Source organism: Abrus precatorius, unplaced genomic scaffold, assembly GCF_003935025.1.
Source record: "Abrus precatorius isolate BTA unplaced genomic scaffold, Abrus_2018 Scaffold9, whole genome shotgun sequence".
NCBI classification, from domain to species: Eukaryota; Viridiplantae; Streptophyta; class Magnoliopsida; order Fabales; family Fabaceae; genus Abrus; species Abrus precatorius.
In genome coordinates this window covers 23790740-23807940 of record NW_020874439.1, presented here as the reverse complement: position 1 = coordinate 23807940, position 17201 = coordinate 23790740, and the positions used below count along the sequence as shown (strand labels likewise).

General features: G+C 28.1%; 1 protein-coding gene across 1 annotated transcript; it reads left to right on the top strand.

The window, feature by feature from the left end:
* Window positions 1-413: 413 nt before the first annotated feature.
* LOC113849458 (soluble inorganic pyrophosphatase 1) lies at window positions 414-3573 on the top strand. Its single transcript, XM_027479377.1, has 9 exons — window positions 414-571; window positions 1106-1226; window positions 1386-1414; window positions 1642-1707; window positions 2044-2151; window positions 2502-2567; window positions 2654-2774; window positions 2879-2960; window positions 3440-3573. Exons 2-9 carry the CDS (start codon window positions 1106-1108, stop codon window positions 3480-3482), a joined length of 636 nt encoding a protein of 211 aa, XP_027335178.1. The 5' UTR covers window positions 414-571; the 3' UTR covers window positions 3483-3573.
* Window positions 3574-17201: the final 13628 nt, after the last annotated feature.

The window sequence follows — 17201 nt, the reverse complement described above, 5'->3', positions numbered from 1 at the left end:
ATTTACATGTCTTTTTAAAAGTATAAGATAATATTAATTATTATCATTTAATTTTGTACACTTAACTTTAAATGTTTTACATTTTAATTGTAAAATAAAAATGATATTAATGAACATAACATTAAAAATTAAGAATAATTTTAATATAATCAAATATATTAATTATATTTTTTAACTTATGTAATATTTTTTAAAATAAACAATTAAAAAGATTAAAAATAGTAATAATAATTGACTTTATTTTCTTAATTAAATGATTGTTAAAAAAATATGGCAAGACATTAATAAAAAGAAACTATTATGTCTTTTTTTTTTTTTCAATTATAGCTTTGATTTTAAGTTTTGTTTTGTTTTTTATTGGCTAGAAATTGTCTTTTGAAAGTTCCAAAGAACAGGTGTAGTGGTAAGCTGACTTGTCTCCTGTACAGACACGAGGAGTGTTGTAAATTGACTCACCATGTTCTTCCCTTGACCTATATATACATATCAACACAGCTAACCTTCTTCGTCGGATCTCTCTTCTCAACCCTTCACCATCTCTTCAGAGTATTTGCTTTTGCTGTTCTTCAAGGTTTGTTATTTCTTTGTTTCAAGCCTTGTAATCTGTCCTTTTCATTTCATGTTTGGCATTGGTTTCATGCATCAAGCTGTCATCTTTTCTGGTTTTCTAGTCATGGTTACAAAGTCTCTTTCTTTCAATTTTTGTTTTGGGTTTTTTCCATTAATCAATGCACCAACAATGCCAGAGTTACTGAAGCAACCATGAGTAATTCTTTGCTATAAAAAAATGGCTCCTTTTTGAGATCCAATAATAAAAAAGTGTGATTAGATGATCAAGCAAAAAGTCTTTGCTTTTTGGGGTTGATTCACATGTGCAATGTGCAAAAATTTGGTCTATAATTCCACTGTGATGTTTGGAGTATGCCTTGCTACTGGTTCATAATCATGTTGTGATGGACCATGACTGGTAAAACTTGGACTAAGTAGATACTTGGCTTGATGGTTCTATGTCTGTTGAAAACTATCTCTGTAGTCTTGAAACATTTGTACTTTTATTGATTTATGAAAATGTTTTGTTTTGCTATTCTGTGTCATGTATTTGAAGATGAGCGAGAATGCAGAAGAAAATCGAGAAAACCGTCCAGCTCCCCGTTTGAATGAAAGGATTCTTTCATCTTTGTCTAGGAGATCAGTTGCTGCTCACCCTTGGCATGATCTTGAAATTGGTACTCTTCTTGACTATATGGCTTGTCCTAATTATTTTGTGCATTATCATTCTATTCAACATTAGATGACTTAAATCATATTGCTTAATCACTTTTTGGCCAGGACAAATGCCGATGCCTGAAAAAGGTTTAGTTAATGTTGCTAATTTTCATGTGCAGGACCTGAAGCGCCCGGTATTTTCAATTGTGTAAGTTCTGTTTCTTGAAAAAAATACTGATTTATTTGTCATTCTGCTTACCCTTACACTTCTAAAGATTTTCTATTTCTATATTTTAACATTTTGAAATCTCTGTTATTAGCTTATATTTTCATTTTAACCGTATTTATCCAAAACCTGTAATTCCATTCATGATGAGAAATTTCCCACTATGGTATGTTGTTTCTGCTTGTTCAATGCTTTGTTGCTACCTACAGGTTGTGGAGATCACTAAGGGAAGCAAGGTCAAATACGAACTTGACAAGAAAACCGGATTAATTAAGGTATGAACTGAACGCCTCCTTGATTTGAAATGGAAGCTCTACTGCTATATTCTGAAACAGAATTTACATAGAAATCCATCTCGTCCGGATGATATTTTCCTATCCAGTTGTTAACCAACCAAAAGCAAAAAGATGGGTTGGTGGTCAATTGGAAAAACTTGAACAAGGAGTTTATCTCTTTCTGTTCTTTCCTTTTTGGGGAAGAGGTGGAGAATGAGTATTGTTTTCTACAAATGTTGTAGATTATTGAATCTTGGCCCTTTTCAATTCTAGCTTCTGCATTCCATTACACATCTATCATTAGAGTCTTCTTACCTTCTTCTAAATAATGATCAGGTCGATCGGATTTTGTATTCATCAGTTGTTTATCCTCATAACTATGGTTTTATTCCTCGAACTCTATGTGAAGACAATGATCCACTTGATGTCTTGGTTCTCATGCAGGTAAATTCTTACCATTTTAAATTCATCCAACTTATACAAGAGGCATTAATTACTGTTTAATGGATAATAACGCTAAAATTTTATCATCAGTAAATTACAAGCTGCTGCTTAATTTTGACATATTTGGTTTATATTGAGCGAGCATACATCAATTTTGAATCCTCATTCCTCAGTTAATCGCCACATAATTATAATATCTTTCAATTTTCCATCTTCATTCAAGAGACAATGCCAAATAAACTCAAATTGAGCCATACTTTTCTGATTCATAATTAACTTGATGAATATGTTTTGGCTATGTATCAACAAGGTTATCCATTTGTAAACTTACTGAATTACTTATGCGGTAGGAGCCAGTTCTTCCTGGTTGTTTCCTGCGAGCCAGGGCCATTGGATTGATGCCTATGATTGATCAGGTAAAATGTTGTCTTCTTAGCAGATAAAACAATTACCATTTTGTTCCAGCCATTTACACACTAACAAGTTTGTCCTATTGACACAGGGAGAGAAGGATGATAAAATTATTGCAGTTTGTGCTGATGATCCAGAATATAAACACTATACTGACTTCAAAGAACTTCCACCTCATCGCCTCTCTGAGATCCGACGCTTCTTTGAAGACTGTATCCTTAACAATCTCAGTCTAATAACTTGATGCCTAAGTTTCTTTAAGCTTAATTTATACGTTCTTCAAACTTTTGAGTGCATTTCTTAACATATTTATCAGACAAGAAAAATGAGAACAAGGAGGTAGCAGTTAATGAGTTTTTACCTGCAGCCACTGCTGTTGAAGCCATTCAATACTCAATGTAAGTGAATATACACAACTAAATTATTTTTTAGCTTAATTAAGTGTTTGGTCCCAATAAAAATTATATAATTTGAACTTAGTTCCTATAAGATATAGTCCTTATTTTTTTACAAACTATTGTTTTAAATTCTTTTAACTAACATGGTCTATTGAAATATTACAAAATGTCAACTTTTGGTTGGATTACATCACGTAGAGAGACTAAAATCAGTAGTTCAGAGAAAAGTAGATATTATATCATAACAAAATTTTTTATAAGGATTAAGCTTATCAAACAGTTAATTAAAATTTATTTTTTTAATCTTCTTGTATCTTATTGAAATTGACTTTTTGAGACATAATTTATGGCGAATAATGCTTATCTATTTTCTTTTTTTTTGGCCATTCCTCACCCTTGTATATGTCACACAAATATTGCAGTATCTGCAATCTAAATCATTTCACTTACTATTATATTTTGTCTATGATTTGTTTCAGGGATCTTTATGCGGAGTATATTCTGCATACTTTGAGGCGATAGATCAGAATACTATTATCCATATGTCAGAATAAGTCGTACTCTAGACACTTTTTGGAACTTTATTGTATTTTATATTGAGTTGGATATAATACCAGTTGTTTATTACTTTATTTTACTAAGTGAAGAAAACCCATCAACTATGATGCTTCATGTATAATTCTAGTTGATTAATATTTTTTTCATATATTATTCAGTTTTCAATTAATTCTTTGATAATATATTTTTCTTAGTTTTGATTCTATACTTGGTTGTAATCTTCGTTCTTGACTCTTAGGTAATCCGTATTCAACCATGATGCTTCATGTATAATTCTAGTTGATAAAGAATAATTTGTCATTTTTCAAGGAGAATATATTAAGTTACTCCTAAAAGTGTATATTTATTTTATTATACAAAATCATTTTTGTATAATAACTAATTCAAGAGTGTAAATAATGGAGAATTGGAAGCGAGATTTTATTGAAAAAAAAAAAACTAAAGGAACTTTTGAAAGTCATTAATTTAAAGAATAAGTGGATGAAATTTAAAGAGGAAGGGAAAAAATTAACATACAAAGTTAAAAATAATTAATTTGAGAATATTATGAGAATATTATGAGAATATTAAAAAATTTGAAAATCATACATCTTTAGTAAAAAAACAAAATAGTGCAATAAGAGATTGTTTGATTTTCAAGTGTGGTAACTTTTAGAACATTAATGTGTATAGATATCGTTGTTTGGCTGACTAACGAAATACATGACGGTGGCAACATAGTGCTTTTTTGGATATACTTTTTTAATGAAATTTATTAGAAAAATGCTTTTTCTACTCTTTTTATATTATTATATAAAAAAAGTTATATACTGTAATAAATATGATACACATACAGTTAGTATAAATATAAAGGAATATTTTTTGTTGGCCATATAAAAATCTTGGTTGTGAAAAACAAAATTGGTCATTTTTTTGGTCAATAAAAAATGGTCACTATATATACTTACGTGTAGAACAACACCGATTAAGTGTTGTATCAGGCTCACAATACTGGGCCTGAAAAGTTGTTATCGTAAAATTAAGAAATTATTATATGACCGTTCATGCTTCATAATTTTGGTCCAGGGTATGCTACAATGGGCAGGATTCTAAAATTTGAAACAGATTTTGGGCCACAAAACTAAGTGGGAAAGAAAATTGGTAACCCAAAAAGAAAAATGGGAAGAAAAATCAAAATATCATCTGTAGAAATTTCAGAATAAAAGTTAACACTAATCTACACATAGAGATTAACACCATGAGTCATAATTTAAAAGTCAATCTTATATTTTCAAAATTAAATAAATTTTGCTTCTTTGCCAATTTTTGAATTTTTTTTTTCATTTTTATCTAAATATTTGGAGCTTGTGATGAGTTTAAGATATGAAATAATTTAAAAAGTTTTAAAAATATAGTTTTAGTAAAACAACGATAATGTTTGAAGAATTTGTAAAGATTGAGTAAACAATGATAAGAGGAGGATTTTAAGTAGAAGAAGATTGAAAAAAGCTAAATTTGCTTAATTAAAAAAAACATATTAAATTAAAAGAACTAAAGTTTAATTAAGTTTAACTTTTTTATACCAAAGGTATCCCCAACTTATAGCTAGAGGCAATTTCCTTCGAGACACAAATCAAATAAGTAAATTGGGTCTCTATAAAATCCTTTTTATTTAAGTTTCCAAAACTCGGACCCTAATCAACATAATAAGAAGTAAACTGTCTATCAACTATATTATGCCTTTTTGGTATTTATTTATTGTAATTAAACATAAACATTGTTTTTAACTTTTCACAATTATGATTAACATTTGCGTTATATTGTTCTAATTTTTATCAATCCATATTAGATTCACTACTTGCCTTATATTTGCCATCAAATATAGCAACATGATATATTATATATTAATATTTTAGTTCTAAATTAGTCTTTATTCATGTAATCTTTGTTTAAAAGGAATTTAACTATACTAAATTAACATTATGCGCTTATTTTAATGGAATGATATATTACATTAATAAATAATTATGTTAATATCAACAGTAGTAGGATAGATTCGTGATATTTACATTAATAATTTAAGTATTCTAAAACAAATTTGATATTAATATAACTTTGTCATTAGAAAATGATTTTTTTTATCGTAATATTAATTATGTTTTATTATAAGATGGTGTATAGACATACTTGATGTATTTCATAAACACAACACTATTTGAAGGGATGAAGTGTAATCAATTGATGAGAAATTAAGGAGGCATAAAACCATAGATCGTGTTCATTAGAAATTGAAATTCCGCGAGAAAAGGAAAACAACACTCTGGAAGATGCCATTCAATGTATATGGTTCCTTCTATATATGCGACCAATAATTCACATAGCAAATGTTAGAGTTCTGAAAATAAAAAAATTGTATTTCTTAAGGTGTAAATATATATATTGGGGAAAAGGGTTGAAAGTAAAAGTGTTTAACAAGGAGTGTGATATTGACATTATGGGTGTAAAAGAGAGAGATGATAATTGTCAAAGTGCATGTGAATCACGCATTCGGCTTTCATGGCATAAAATCGGAATAAAGTCTGATTAGATTATCAGGTGGTCGGCGGTCCATATCTACACTTGAGCCACTCACCTAACTTACTTCCATTGCATGCCCTTAATATCATCCATACGCGTTTACCTTAAATTATATTTTACACTGTTCAAATTTTTTATTAATCATTAATCTTTCTTCAAGAAGAGCACTAAATCACACCAACACTTATTCCTCACACTTTCACCCACTTCCACTTATTATTTTACTTGAACTTTTGTTTTGGAAATTTACTGTAGAAAAACACAACCCTTTTGTGAGTGCTGAATATTGGTAAAAATTAGGATGTGAAATTTGTTATATATCCCATCAATTTGGTGACATTTGGTAGAACAAGCAACTTTAGACAATATATCACCCACAGGACACAGAGTGTGCATATTGTGAATTAGTGATTGATGTGGATGTGTGTTGGCATCTCAGATATCTGAGCAACACCGCTTGCATCTCAGCAATACTTTCCATGCAATCAAAGTCTTCACCAACAATGTTTTTATGTCAAATTCAAATGTAACCATACCCTGAGATTATGCTAGCTGCTGGGACATTATTGATTGAGACTTATTCGCCCAGGATCAGTTTATGTTATTATTTTTCAAGGAGTTCAAAATCACTTTTTCTTTCCGCTGTAGTTCAAATCACAACCTTAATATTAAAAAATATTTAAATAATTGTTTCAAGAAAAAATATCATTTCCATTTTTTTAATAATATTTATCACGACTGGGCATCAATTCTTCATCATTATTAGAAGTGAAATGTCTATTTCGATTAGATTGTATACGAATATTGGTTTTAGCGAAACTGAATTTGTTTGTCTACCGCAAGATTTTTGTTCTATTATTCCAAATGATAAGAAATTATTTCTGTGTTTAAATACCTATTTTCCAAAGGAAGTTTTGTTCTCATTTATTTTAAAAAGATTATGACAATTTATTACTTTTAAATTATTCCTTTATTTTTTAACATATTATAACAAATAAAAGAAAAGTGTTAATGCATGTCATATTTCGAAGTTAAGAATAATTTTAACACAATATTAATTATATTTTTTATATGGTATCATGTAAAATTGAGAAATGGAGAGGAATAAAGGTATTGATAAATGTTATTTTCTTCGTATTGTTTGGTTGGCTGCTGTAATATCCTTGAGACCGTCCCACGTTTAAAGTATGCGAAACTACTTTAGTGCAGATTCGAAGCCTTAAATTTTTTGTACTATCAAAGCATTACTCCAATGGTTAATTGACACTGGATCATAAACTGAGTCACACTTCCGCTTGATCTTTATTAATCAAGGTTGAATTTTATTTTATTTTTATTTAATATTCTCAATTGATAATTTAGGATTAATCTCTTTCAAGTTGTTGAAATTACTGAAGTGGAATTTTAATTTTTAACTAAAATATAGTATAAAAAATACTTATAATGTTACACTTAAGTTTTATCTTTTATAATACTTTTTTCTGTTTTCTTTCTCTTTGAAACTTTGATTTTTTGTATTTTTATTTATAAAATTAATGAATAATTAATATATTTTATAATATTATTAATAATTAATGTTTATTTGGTAGAGAATAATAAACAAGTGAGATATTAATTATTAATAGATGAAAGATATTCTAAGGAAGTTAAGTAATATTTTTTTAATAAAATTTAGAATTCTTTTAACTTATACAATATTGTATAAGATAAGAAGTTATATACAATTTTTTTTATAAAAAATTATAGAATTCAATGAAGTTAATGCATTAGTACTGTTAAAATCTTACCATTTTTAATAATAAAAAAAAATCATATATAACATCGTAATCTATGTAATGTTGCACAAATTAAAAAAAATTAAATTTAAATATCAATATTTTTCTTAATTTTGATGCAAATCCTTAAATGTCAGAAAATTTAGAAAAATATGTAAAATGCATTTATGATGTAACAAAAAATTATTACAAGACATATATTACAATAAACTATAAGATAAATTATACTATATTCTTCTGTAGTTTTATATTTTAAATTTACGCCTTATACTTTTTTTTGTGTTAGTAAAAAAAATTTATAATTTTTAAGTTATTCAACTTTGTTTTAGTGTTACTTTTTTGCATTGTCTACTTTATCGCTTATAAGGAGATTTATTAAAAAAGGGAGATAGATAAAAATAAAAGTATAACATGTAATTTACCCCTAAACTATACTATAATACAGTTGTACAATTTGATTCAAGTATATTTAAAATTTTATGAAGTAAAAAATGAATGACGTGTTGACCCCTTTTTTTGGTCTAAAGTTTGTTAATTGACCAATCAAATATTAATAAAATAAGATATTGAATGATATTCACTGTCTCCTTCTCTGATTTATTCATATCCTAGGCGTCTTTAAAGCTTAATGGGGTAGACTTTACTAATGAATCCAAATTATAGTACAATTAATTTTTGGTTCTGATATGTGATGTTCTTTTATCATATAAATTTTATCTCAAACTACAAGAAATTACATTTATTGGATAGTTACTTGTGTGTTTCTAAACAAAGAAAATAAATGAAACGACTTAAGAAGGGAATTATTAGTTGTTTAATTATTTAAAATTTCTAACACTCAATTTTTATATTTATGCAAAAAATTGCACGTATTCCATAACAATCAATTTAATTTGTTGTCAATATCTATCTATATGTATGTATGAGCTGCATGCTAATTAGTTTATCTCTTTAAGTAGTAATTTATAAGTGAACAACATGTTATCTTTGATACGTTTCAATTTGGGCGTGTGAAATCATTTATGTCACGAATTTACCATTATACACGTTTCGGGCCAAATGTAATTAACGAAAGAAAATTGTTGAGTGCAATAATTTTTCATAGGGTCACATCTGGGTATGACATTATTATACGTATATGTTGGACCACCATTATGGCATACAAGAGTTTTCGACCATTATATCTGTGAATATTTTCTATCCTCTTAGCAAAATCATAATATGACTCCGCAACTAAAGTAGCAATCTAGTTAGAAAGCTAGGCACATAATGTTTGATGACATTCAAAATAATTCTAGTTTACATATACATGATTTGTGATCACTTGCAACCTTTCAATAAATGTGTATCGGAAAATTTTGTTAAGCTAATGAGCACTTTTACAAGGATTAATACTGAAAATGCCATGGTTAAAATTGTGTAATTTGAGCACGATCAAGAATTTAAATTCTTATAATGTAAGATAGAAATAGAACCCCTGATGTTGTTTTATGATCCAATTTTGAAGATAGGAGAGAAAAAGGGGAAATTGTCTTCTGAAGTGAGGAAGAACTTTTTCGATCACGATAATTTTGTTTTTAAAAATCACCAATTTAAAGAGAACTTTTTATTCTAAATGAATTTTTACCAAATTTTTTTTCGATATAGTGACACTTATTTGCTATCTCTCTTTGCTTAATTAAAATTTCTGTGGACATACAATATCTTGTCTTTGTAAGTAATTTACAATTAATGATAACTAATTAAGAGGGTCAGTTGAGTGATTTGAATTCAAGGGGGCTTGAGCTCAAGTTTTAAAGTTATCAAAAGAAGCAAGCGCGTTTCGCTCTAGGTTTTACACGTTTTTTTGGTCAACTAGGTTTTACATGTTTAGTCAATTATTCTGTAAATTTCCAACAAAACTTAATTTTGAACTTATTATATGCTTATTCTCTAATGAGTTATATAACTAGTTTTAACTAAAACAACAAATTAAATTCAATGGGATAAAATGAAGGGACATTCGTTTAGTTTTCACTCATTTGAAAAGAAAAGTCACAATTTTTATAAAATTAAATATGAAAATAAATAATTGTTTGAACTTAACTTATTATTTCGAGTGAGTATTAGTAAATACTTATAATATTCTTATTCAACTCGATATAAAATTTTGCTTTATGAAAACTTAAAAAGTAATTGATGAATTGTGCAAAAATATTTTTTAAAATTCTTTTCAGAAGTTATATATTCATTATAATTTCTTAAAATGGTCTAAAACTTAATAATTTCATATTCTTACAAGAAAATGTCCAAATATAAAAAGTGAAATTCAAGAAAATGTGACCTTGCAAGAAAAAATGTAAAACAAAACACATTCACAGTTTCATTTTAGAATATCCATCCATGTATACACCCTACAACTAAGATTTTACTTTAAAATATAATCCAACAACACATATTTAATTTTTAGTACTAGCATGTTACGGTTGAATTGGTTAAATGAAAAGCTAGCATTACATAAATCTTTGCATTGGATAACTTCACCAGTTTTCACCTACATTTGCGCCTGCTGTGTACAAGTCAAGACAGTGACGGGCACATATATATAGCTGTAAATTGATGTGTACCTAAGGGATGTGTCATGTGTGTGAACAATATACATAGACTTATTTCGAGTATTGATGAGGGAACTTAATGCAAAGTTGCAAGAAAGAAATTATCGAAGGAAGGGGGCATATACTACTGCAGTTGGCAGATGAATCCATCATAATTATACTCATACAATTTTGCAGTGCAAAGCAACAAAAGCGAGAAACAAAAAAGTAACACATGGTTACAATATACATGAATAAATGAAAGAGGAAGAAGGTGTAGCATGTAGTGGCCTAAACTTGCTATAGAGGCTATGCATTTGAAGCTTGGAAAGCGACCCAACAGCAAGATAACCCAACGGTTTTCTTTTTGGATGGTGTACTAGTAGTAGTATAGTAAGGGCACGTAGCTACTAGTGTGGGGTTAATCTTAATTTTCTTCATTTTTTTTTTTTGTAGAATTAAGATATATATATATATATATATATATATATATATATATATATATATATGTATGTATAGAAACAGATGAACTAAGGAAGAGGGAGTTGCTTGGTCTGAAGCCTGAAAAATGTAAACTGTAATAACATATGCTTCAACAGACACCTAGCTAGCTGCAGGCTGAAGCTATATATACTATACATAAATTGTGGATTTGGGTCTTCATTTTCCATACTGTGCCTCTTACATGCATGTAGTTAATTATACAATTCTAATTGTTAAATACTTAGATAATAACAATACTCATTTAATATTAATTTTTTACAACGTATTATATTGTTCATTGATTCATCATTTTTAATTATTTAAATGTGGGTATGTCCAGAAAGTATTTTTCTGAATTATTATATATAGTCTTGAAATGGAATTATTGGGTAAGCTTGGCACCACTGAATAAAGTTTCTTTTTCCAGCAATCTGGTTGATTTGAATGCGTCCCCATTCCCTTACATATGGTCCCACCCTGTATTTTTGTGGTCTCCCTTTATCCCATGGTGGTGGCAGAATTTTTGGATCATTAAGTCTGTGATAGATCGATGATGTTTTGTCCTTTTGATGAACTCTCCCCATGGAATCGTTTTGTCCCATCTGTATGTATGGATTGGCTAATGGCTATTTTGGTAGGGTTATCCTCTCTTATGAACTCCCCCATGGTATCATCTTGTCCTTTCTCTATGCTTATTTTAGATGGATTCACAATCAACCTTGATTTGTCTTATGAGTTCAATTTTCATTTTTTATAATAATAATCTATAATTAAATAATATTAATATATCTTATTAGATATCATAATTTTTATACTTATTTTTTTCCTCTAAAAGTGTATACATATAAAAAGATATGAAAAGAAAAAAAAAAATCCTGCTTTGATTTATATTCTCTCTCTATCCCTTTCTAGCTTGATTAGAAATTGACAGGAGAAATATATTTGTTTGAATATTTTCATTTGCATATGTTTAATTATTAATGACATGATTGAGGTGTGATGATTGTATTGACTTAGTTGGTACACGTGGCGAAGAATAACGGGCACTGTTAATTAATCTCCATGCATCACACATTGTTGGATTACGAAAAGTTTTCAAAGATTATATTCATTACCTGAAAAAATTCGGTGTGAACATCTCAAAAATAAATTGGACCACCATGTGGGGGACTAGAATTTCTTGCTACAAATCATAGATCAAAAGCTCTGAAAATTTACAACATGTTTAATTTCTTGTTTTAAAAAAAAATTCAATACAAAAGAGATGTATAAAATCGTTCAATAAATTATAAATTATAATATACTTTTATTATACAATCATGAACCTTGCAGAACAATTGGAAGCCACAAACTCTTCACCGATCCAAAATTAAATTGGTAATATATATAAAACTAGAGTATACTAAGCTTAGTCTCGATGTTTTTTCTCCTCTTTTTCAAAAATTTCAATTTAAATTCTCTTAGATTACTTATTAAAAAATTTCTATGAATTTAATTGTTTTGCTCGTTCAGTCTATAATTTTTTACTCTTTTTTAATTTATATTTTTATATGTTATCTAAATTTTAAAATGTACTTTACATTAATACCTGATAGTTACATGGTTTTTTCATTCATACTTTTATTATAAATTTAATTTCATTATTTAATATAATATGTATTATGTCTGATTATTCATTATTTGAAAAATGTCATCATTCTAAATTGTAATATATAAAAATTCAGATTTTTAAAACTACAAATATCCTTAATTAATTAAATGTGGTACAATCAAGGTATATAATTAATCCCAATACCTAAAACATTTATTTTCCGGCATTTCTCGATTTCCTTATATAAATGAAAAGAAAATGTATTGAATTAAAGAGCACTAGAAGTTCTCCAACTCATATACCAGAATCTAGCAACTACATTAATATCTGTAGTAAATTTTCATACAATGAAGAGCTTTGCTCAATCACAAAACAATCAAATTCCATCCATAAATTTGTGAATAAACCAACTCCAACATTTTAATATACTCATTAAACCAATTTTTTTACTACTTTTTATCGTTTTTTAAAATTTTAATAAGGCTCATAATATGAATCAAATCAATTTTTCAGTCCATTAATATGTATGAATCACTGGACCGTACAATATGAAACAAAAAATGATTTTAATCTTTGATGTAAACATCTTGGCTTACATTGACGGAGCTAGAGCAAGAAGAAGCGTGAGAAAGACCTCTTAAGAGTTTGAGAAAAAAAGTGTAATGAAAAAGAGATTAAAATTTTGATTTTGTTATTATTATTTTTATTAATTTCCTCTTTTGAAATGAGTTATTATAATGAAAACACGAACATATATTATTTGTTATTGATTTATGTTAAAATGAATGAAAGTTTTTAGCTATTTTTTTAAATATATTTTAGTCATTAATATATATTGATTAATTTTTCTCGTAAAGTAATGAGTACATTAAGATCATAGCCAACTGCTTAAAGTAGGAGTTATTAATGAAAAGTTACATGCAAAGAGTATACTCTTGAGCTTGAAAGTTCCAAATTTAGAAAAATATAAAAGAAATATCCGGCTTGCAACTAGGATGAGCAGTAAAATAGGCCATTTTAAAATCAAACTAAATCTTGAGCTACTTTGACTAAGCCCTAATCTGTAGACTACTTAATTTAGAACACAGATGCATGTATTGAAAAATATTTGAAGCTTGACAAGGAACCATAAGTGTGAAGAAGAGAGAAAGTAAGGGTAAGTTTATGTAAGGGTAAAAACAATTTTATAATAAATTTTTAAAATAGAAATGATAATTAATTTTATAATTATTAGTATAAAAAATCTTGATTAAATCACACACATTCTAATAGTTTCTATCTTAATATGCAAATCAATTGAAAAACTAACGTTTTGTTCTCGAATTACATGAATTATAACGTTAACATATGATAAATTAGATGTTTTAGGCGACTTTCAAACACACTCAAAAAACCGTTGAAAGAAAATTTAAGACTTAATGTATTTTTAATCTATATAAATATAATTAATAAAAATAATCATTAAGTAGTTCATAGGAAAAATAACATACGTAGATGTTTATACAAAAATAATTTATAGTTTTTGTTCTAAACTCCTAATTTTTTCCATTCCCTCCCATTCAAAATACTTAAGAGTTCAAGGTTGGTTAAACACACTGGTCCAACCCCCTCCCTTTCTTTTTCTTCTCACCCTACTCTCATTGCCCAAACTCCAATAATGGAAATCTGAAAATGTATAGAGCCCCACCTGCTGTTTAATGAATTTGGAAAATGATATATGGGAGAAGGCCTTAGAAAAATTAATTGTATAACTCTACTCGCTGTATATGCATAATCTATATAATTAAGTTAGGTTTTACTGATCATCAGCTTTAAACTAGTGATTAAGATATTAATATTTTTTTATTGAAAAATACAATAAAAATATATTAACAATATTAAATATACTTTTTTAATAAGTATTTGATCTTAGCTGTTACGATTATTAACTGAGGGCCGAATACATAATTATATATTCATATGCTAACAAGAGCCACATGCACGGTGATTGCAATATATATAATATAATAGTTGTAAGAAGTCTACCTCCCACTAATATAATATATTTTGGGCAAATGTCATTTGCATATGATTTGGAGTACATTACTATCACAGAGTGGTATAAACCCGAAAAGTGAAGTGTTAAGGAAGAAATAAGACATTGATAATTAAAGAGCCGAAAAAAACAAAGGCCTAGTAGTAGCAATAGACGTGGGAATATCAAAGTCCATTAGTTAATCACCCCACCTAACCTAAACAAGAAAGAAAGAATGTATAGAAGAGAGAATTAAGCAGAAGAAGAAGAAGAAAATGTTCTATATTGTCATTATTATAGCTGACATGCATATTTTCTTGTGACATGAGTTTATTTTCATATATAGTTTTGATTATTTGTGACAACCAATAAGTGGACTTTGTGTGCACTTACAAGGCCACCCTACCATTGAGTGAGGCCGAAAGAGAAGGGAGGCCACCTCATAAAGCTGTTAATGTGGAAAAGAAGAGCATTGAGACTGTGTATGCATTGTACAGTTGGGTGTAGGTAGGACTATATAGGAGGTGGTGGTCCTAACTCCAAACGCTACACATATAGCTCAAGCTAGCTATATTTGAGAAGACAACAGTTTCCCCGTACCACTAATTATTGTCATCCATGCCAGTGTTACACTTCTCTCGTCTCTTGTGGAAGCATTTATTACTTGATTCGGTGTAATACCCCTTTGAATTTCCATCACTCTAATATGATTATCTACCAAATTATGTGGCCTTTCTATGCTGATTTATGCATATATGTGTTTTAATAGAGAATTTTACAAAACCAACATGTTATATATATATATATATATATATATATATATATATATATAATACTATAAATGCCTTTGTTGATACTAAATAATCTTGAGAATTGAGAGTGAAAATATTTTTAACTGTTAGTTTTGTTATGATCGATTTTGAGTAATTCAAATTACAAAAATATTAAAAATAGAATATTTATATTTGATATTTTTGTGTTTATTATTATTTTTTACATGTAATCACTTCAAAATAATCTTTAAATTTGTTTTTTATAAAATATTTTAAATATCAGTGAAAAAATGGCATCTATGAAAAGTAATTTATAAAATGTATGTTTGGTTTGACAAAAAAAAACTGTTTTTTTAATTTATTTCTTATATTAAAAAATTATAAAAATATAATCATATTTTTATTTTCAATTTATTTTCACTATTTTTGTACATATCTTTAAAAAGAAAAAGTAAAAATAACGTAACATTTTATAATTATCTGGGAAAATAGATAATTTTATCACAAACCAAATAAGGCCTAAAATTCTCCGTTTCTTCTCTCTTTTGTTACTACATATAAATGTGTTCTTCAATAAAATCAACAATGAGAAACCTCAACAATGATCTCGCAATGGAACCTTATCAAGTTGTCCATACAAGTGGGCTAGGGAGTCCTAGATCCTTGTTGAAACCTCGTTGAAGCAATTGATTAAAATCAAGCTGACCATGAGTCAGGTTTTGGCATGTGCCCAAACACTTTATAAAATTTCACCAAAGAACTAGTTATATATCATGATCGTATACTCTTTCCACACCCTGAGATCAAGTAGGGTCATCAGAATGTAGCCATATAGAATTGGTTGTTTCAGAATGTCAAGTCATCTTAGTGGGAACACATCCTTTTTTTTAACACCCTTTTGATAAATTGGTTCCTACACAACCTTAACTCATAGAAAGTTCTACAAGTTTGCTATGTTGTTGGCAACTTGACCTCAAAATGATTCTCATAGAGGTTGAGACTCTAGAACAAATATGGTTCCTTCTCAAAGAATTTGACAGACAAGGATGATCTCACGATTCTAGAAAGTTCCAAATTAAAGGATTCAAGAGGGTTGGGATAGGAGAAGCTGTTGATATGGTGAGGAAAGTTGAAACTGGGAAGGAATTTTAGGTATTGGCGGGTGTCATGACAAAGAGAATTCAGAGTCTAGCTAAGTTATCTAAGGAAACCTTGGATTGGTAGAGGTAGAGACCTTTCTGTTAAGACAAATTAAGAATGGTGTAGAGTGACATTTTACCTACATACATACCATTTTCTTAATATGATATTTTGACAAATAAAGGAAATTCAATTAAAGCAGTTAAATAACCTATACTTTAAAAATTTTAAAAATATATAAATTCTTCAGCCAAACAAAATTTTTATCATTAAATAAAACATGAATAATTCAATTAAAAAACTGATTACATTCTCTTCTGTAAGGAGGGAAATTAGATAGATAAATAATTAATAAATGTCAACGAATCATATACAACAAGTAAAACGAAAATAAAAAGTAAAAAGTATAACTACAAAAAAGTTATATATATACAGTAAGACTAATAAGCTGTATATAAATTTGTAAAAAAATATTGACACAAACTCTTAAATTTATTTAAGAAGGAAAAAGATATATGTGTGTATTAAAAATTATGAAATGTTGTTGATTGAAAATTCAAAAGGAGGTCCCCAATTGATATTATATAGTTAGCTGATGTGGGGTACTCTATATAGGCTTTAAATTTGTGTTAGTAGCTAAAAAAAATAGAAGGGCGAGGGCGGCGCCACCACCTTCCCTCCCAATTGCCCTAGGACCATTACTGGAATCTAGGTATGCAGTTTTTTTTTTCTATCTGTCCTCAATATCTCTATGTGACATTTCCTCGGAAATTCTCGG

Coding starts and splice junctions, on each gene's coding strand:
- LOC113849458 (XM_027479377.1), top strand. CDS start 1,106: ATGAGCGAGAATGCAGAAGAAAATCGAGAAAACCGTCCAGCTCCCCGT. Junction 1,415..1,641: donor CGCCCGGTATTTTCAATTGT/GTAAGTTCTGTT, acceptor TGCTACCTACAG/GTTGTGGAGATCACTAAGGG. Junction 1,708..2,043: donor AGAAAACCGGATTAATTAAG/GTATGAACTGAA, acceptor AATAATGATCAG/GTCGATCGGATTTTGTATTC.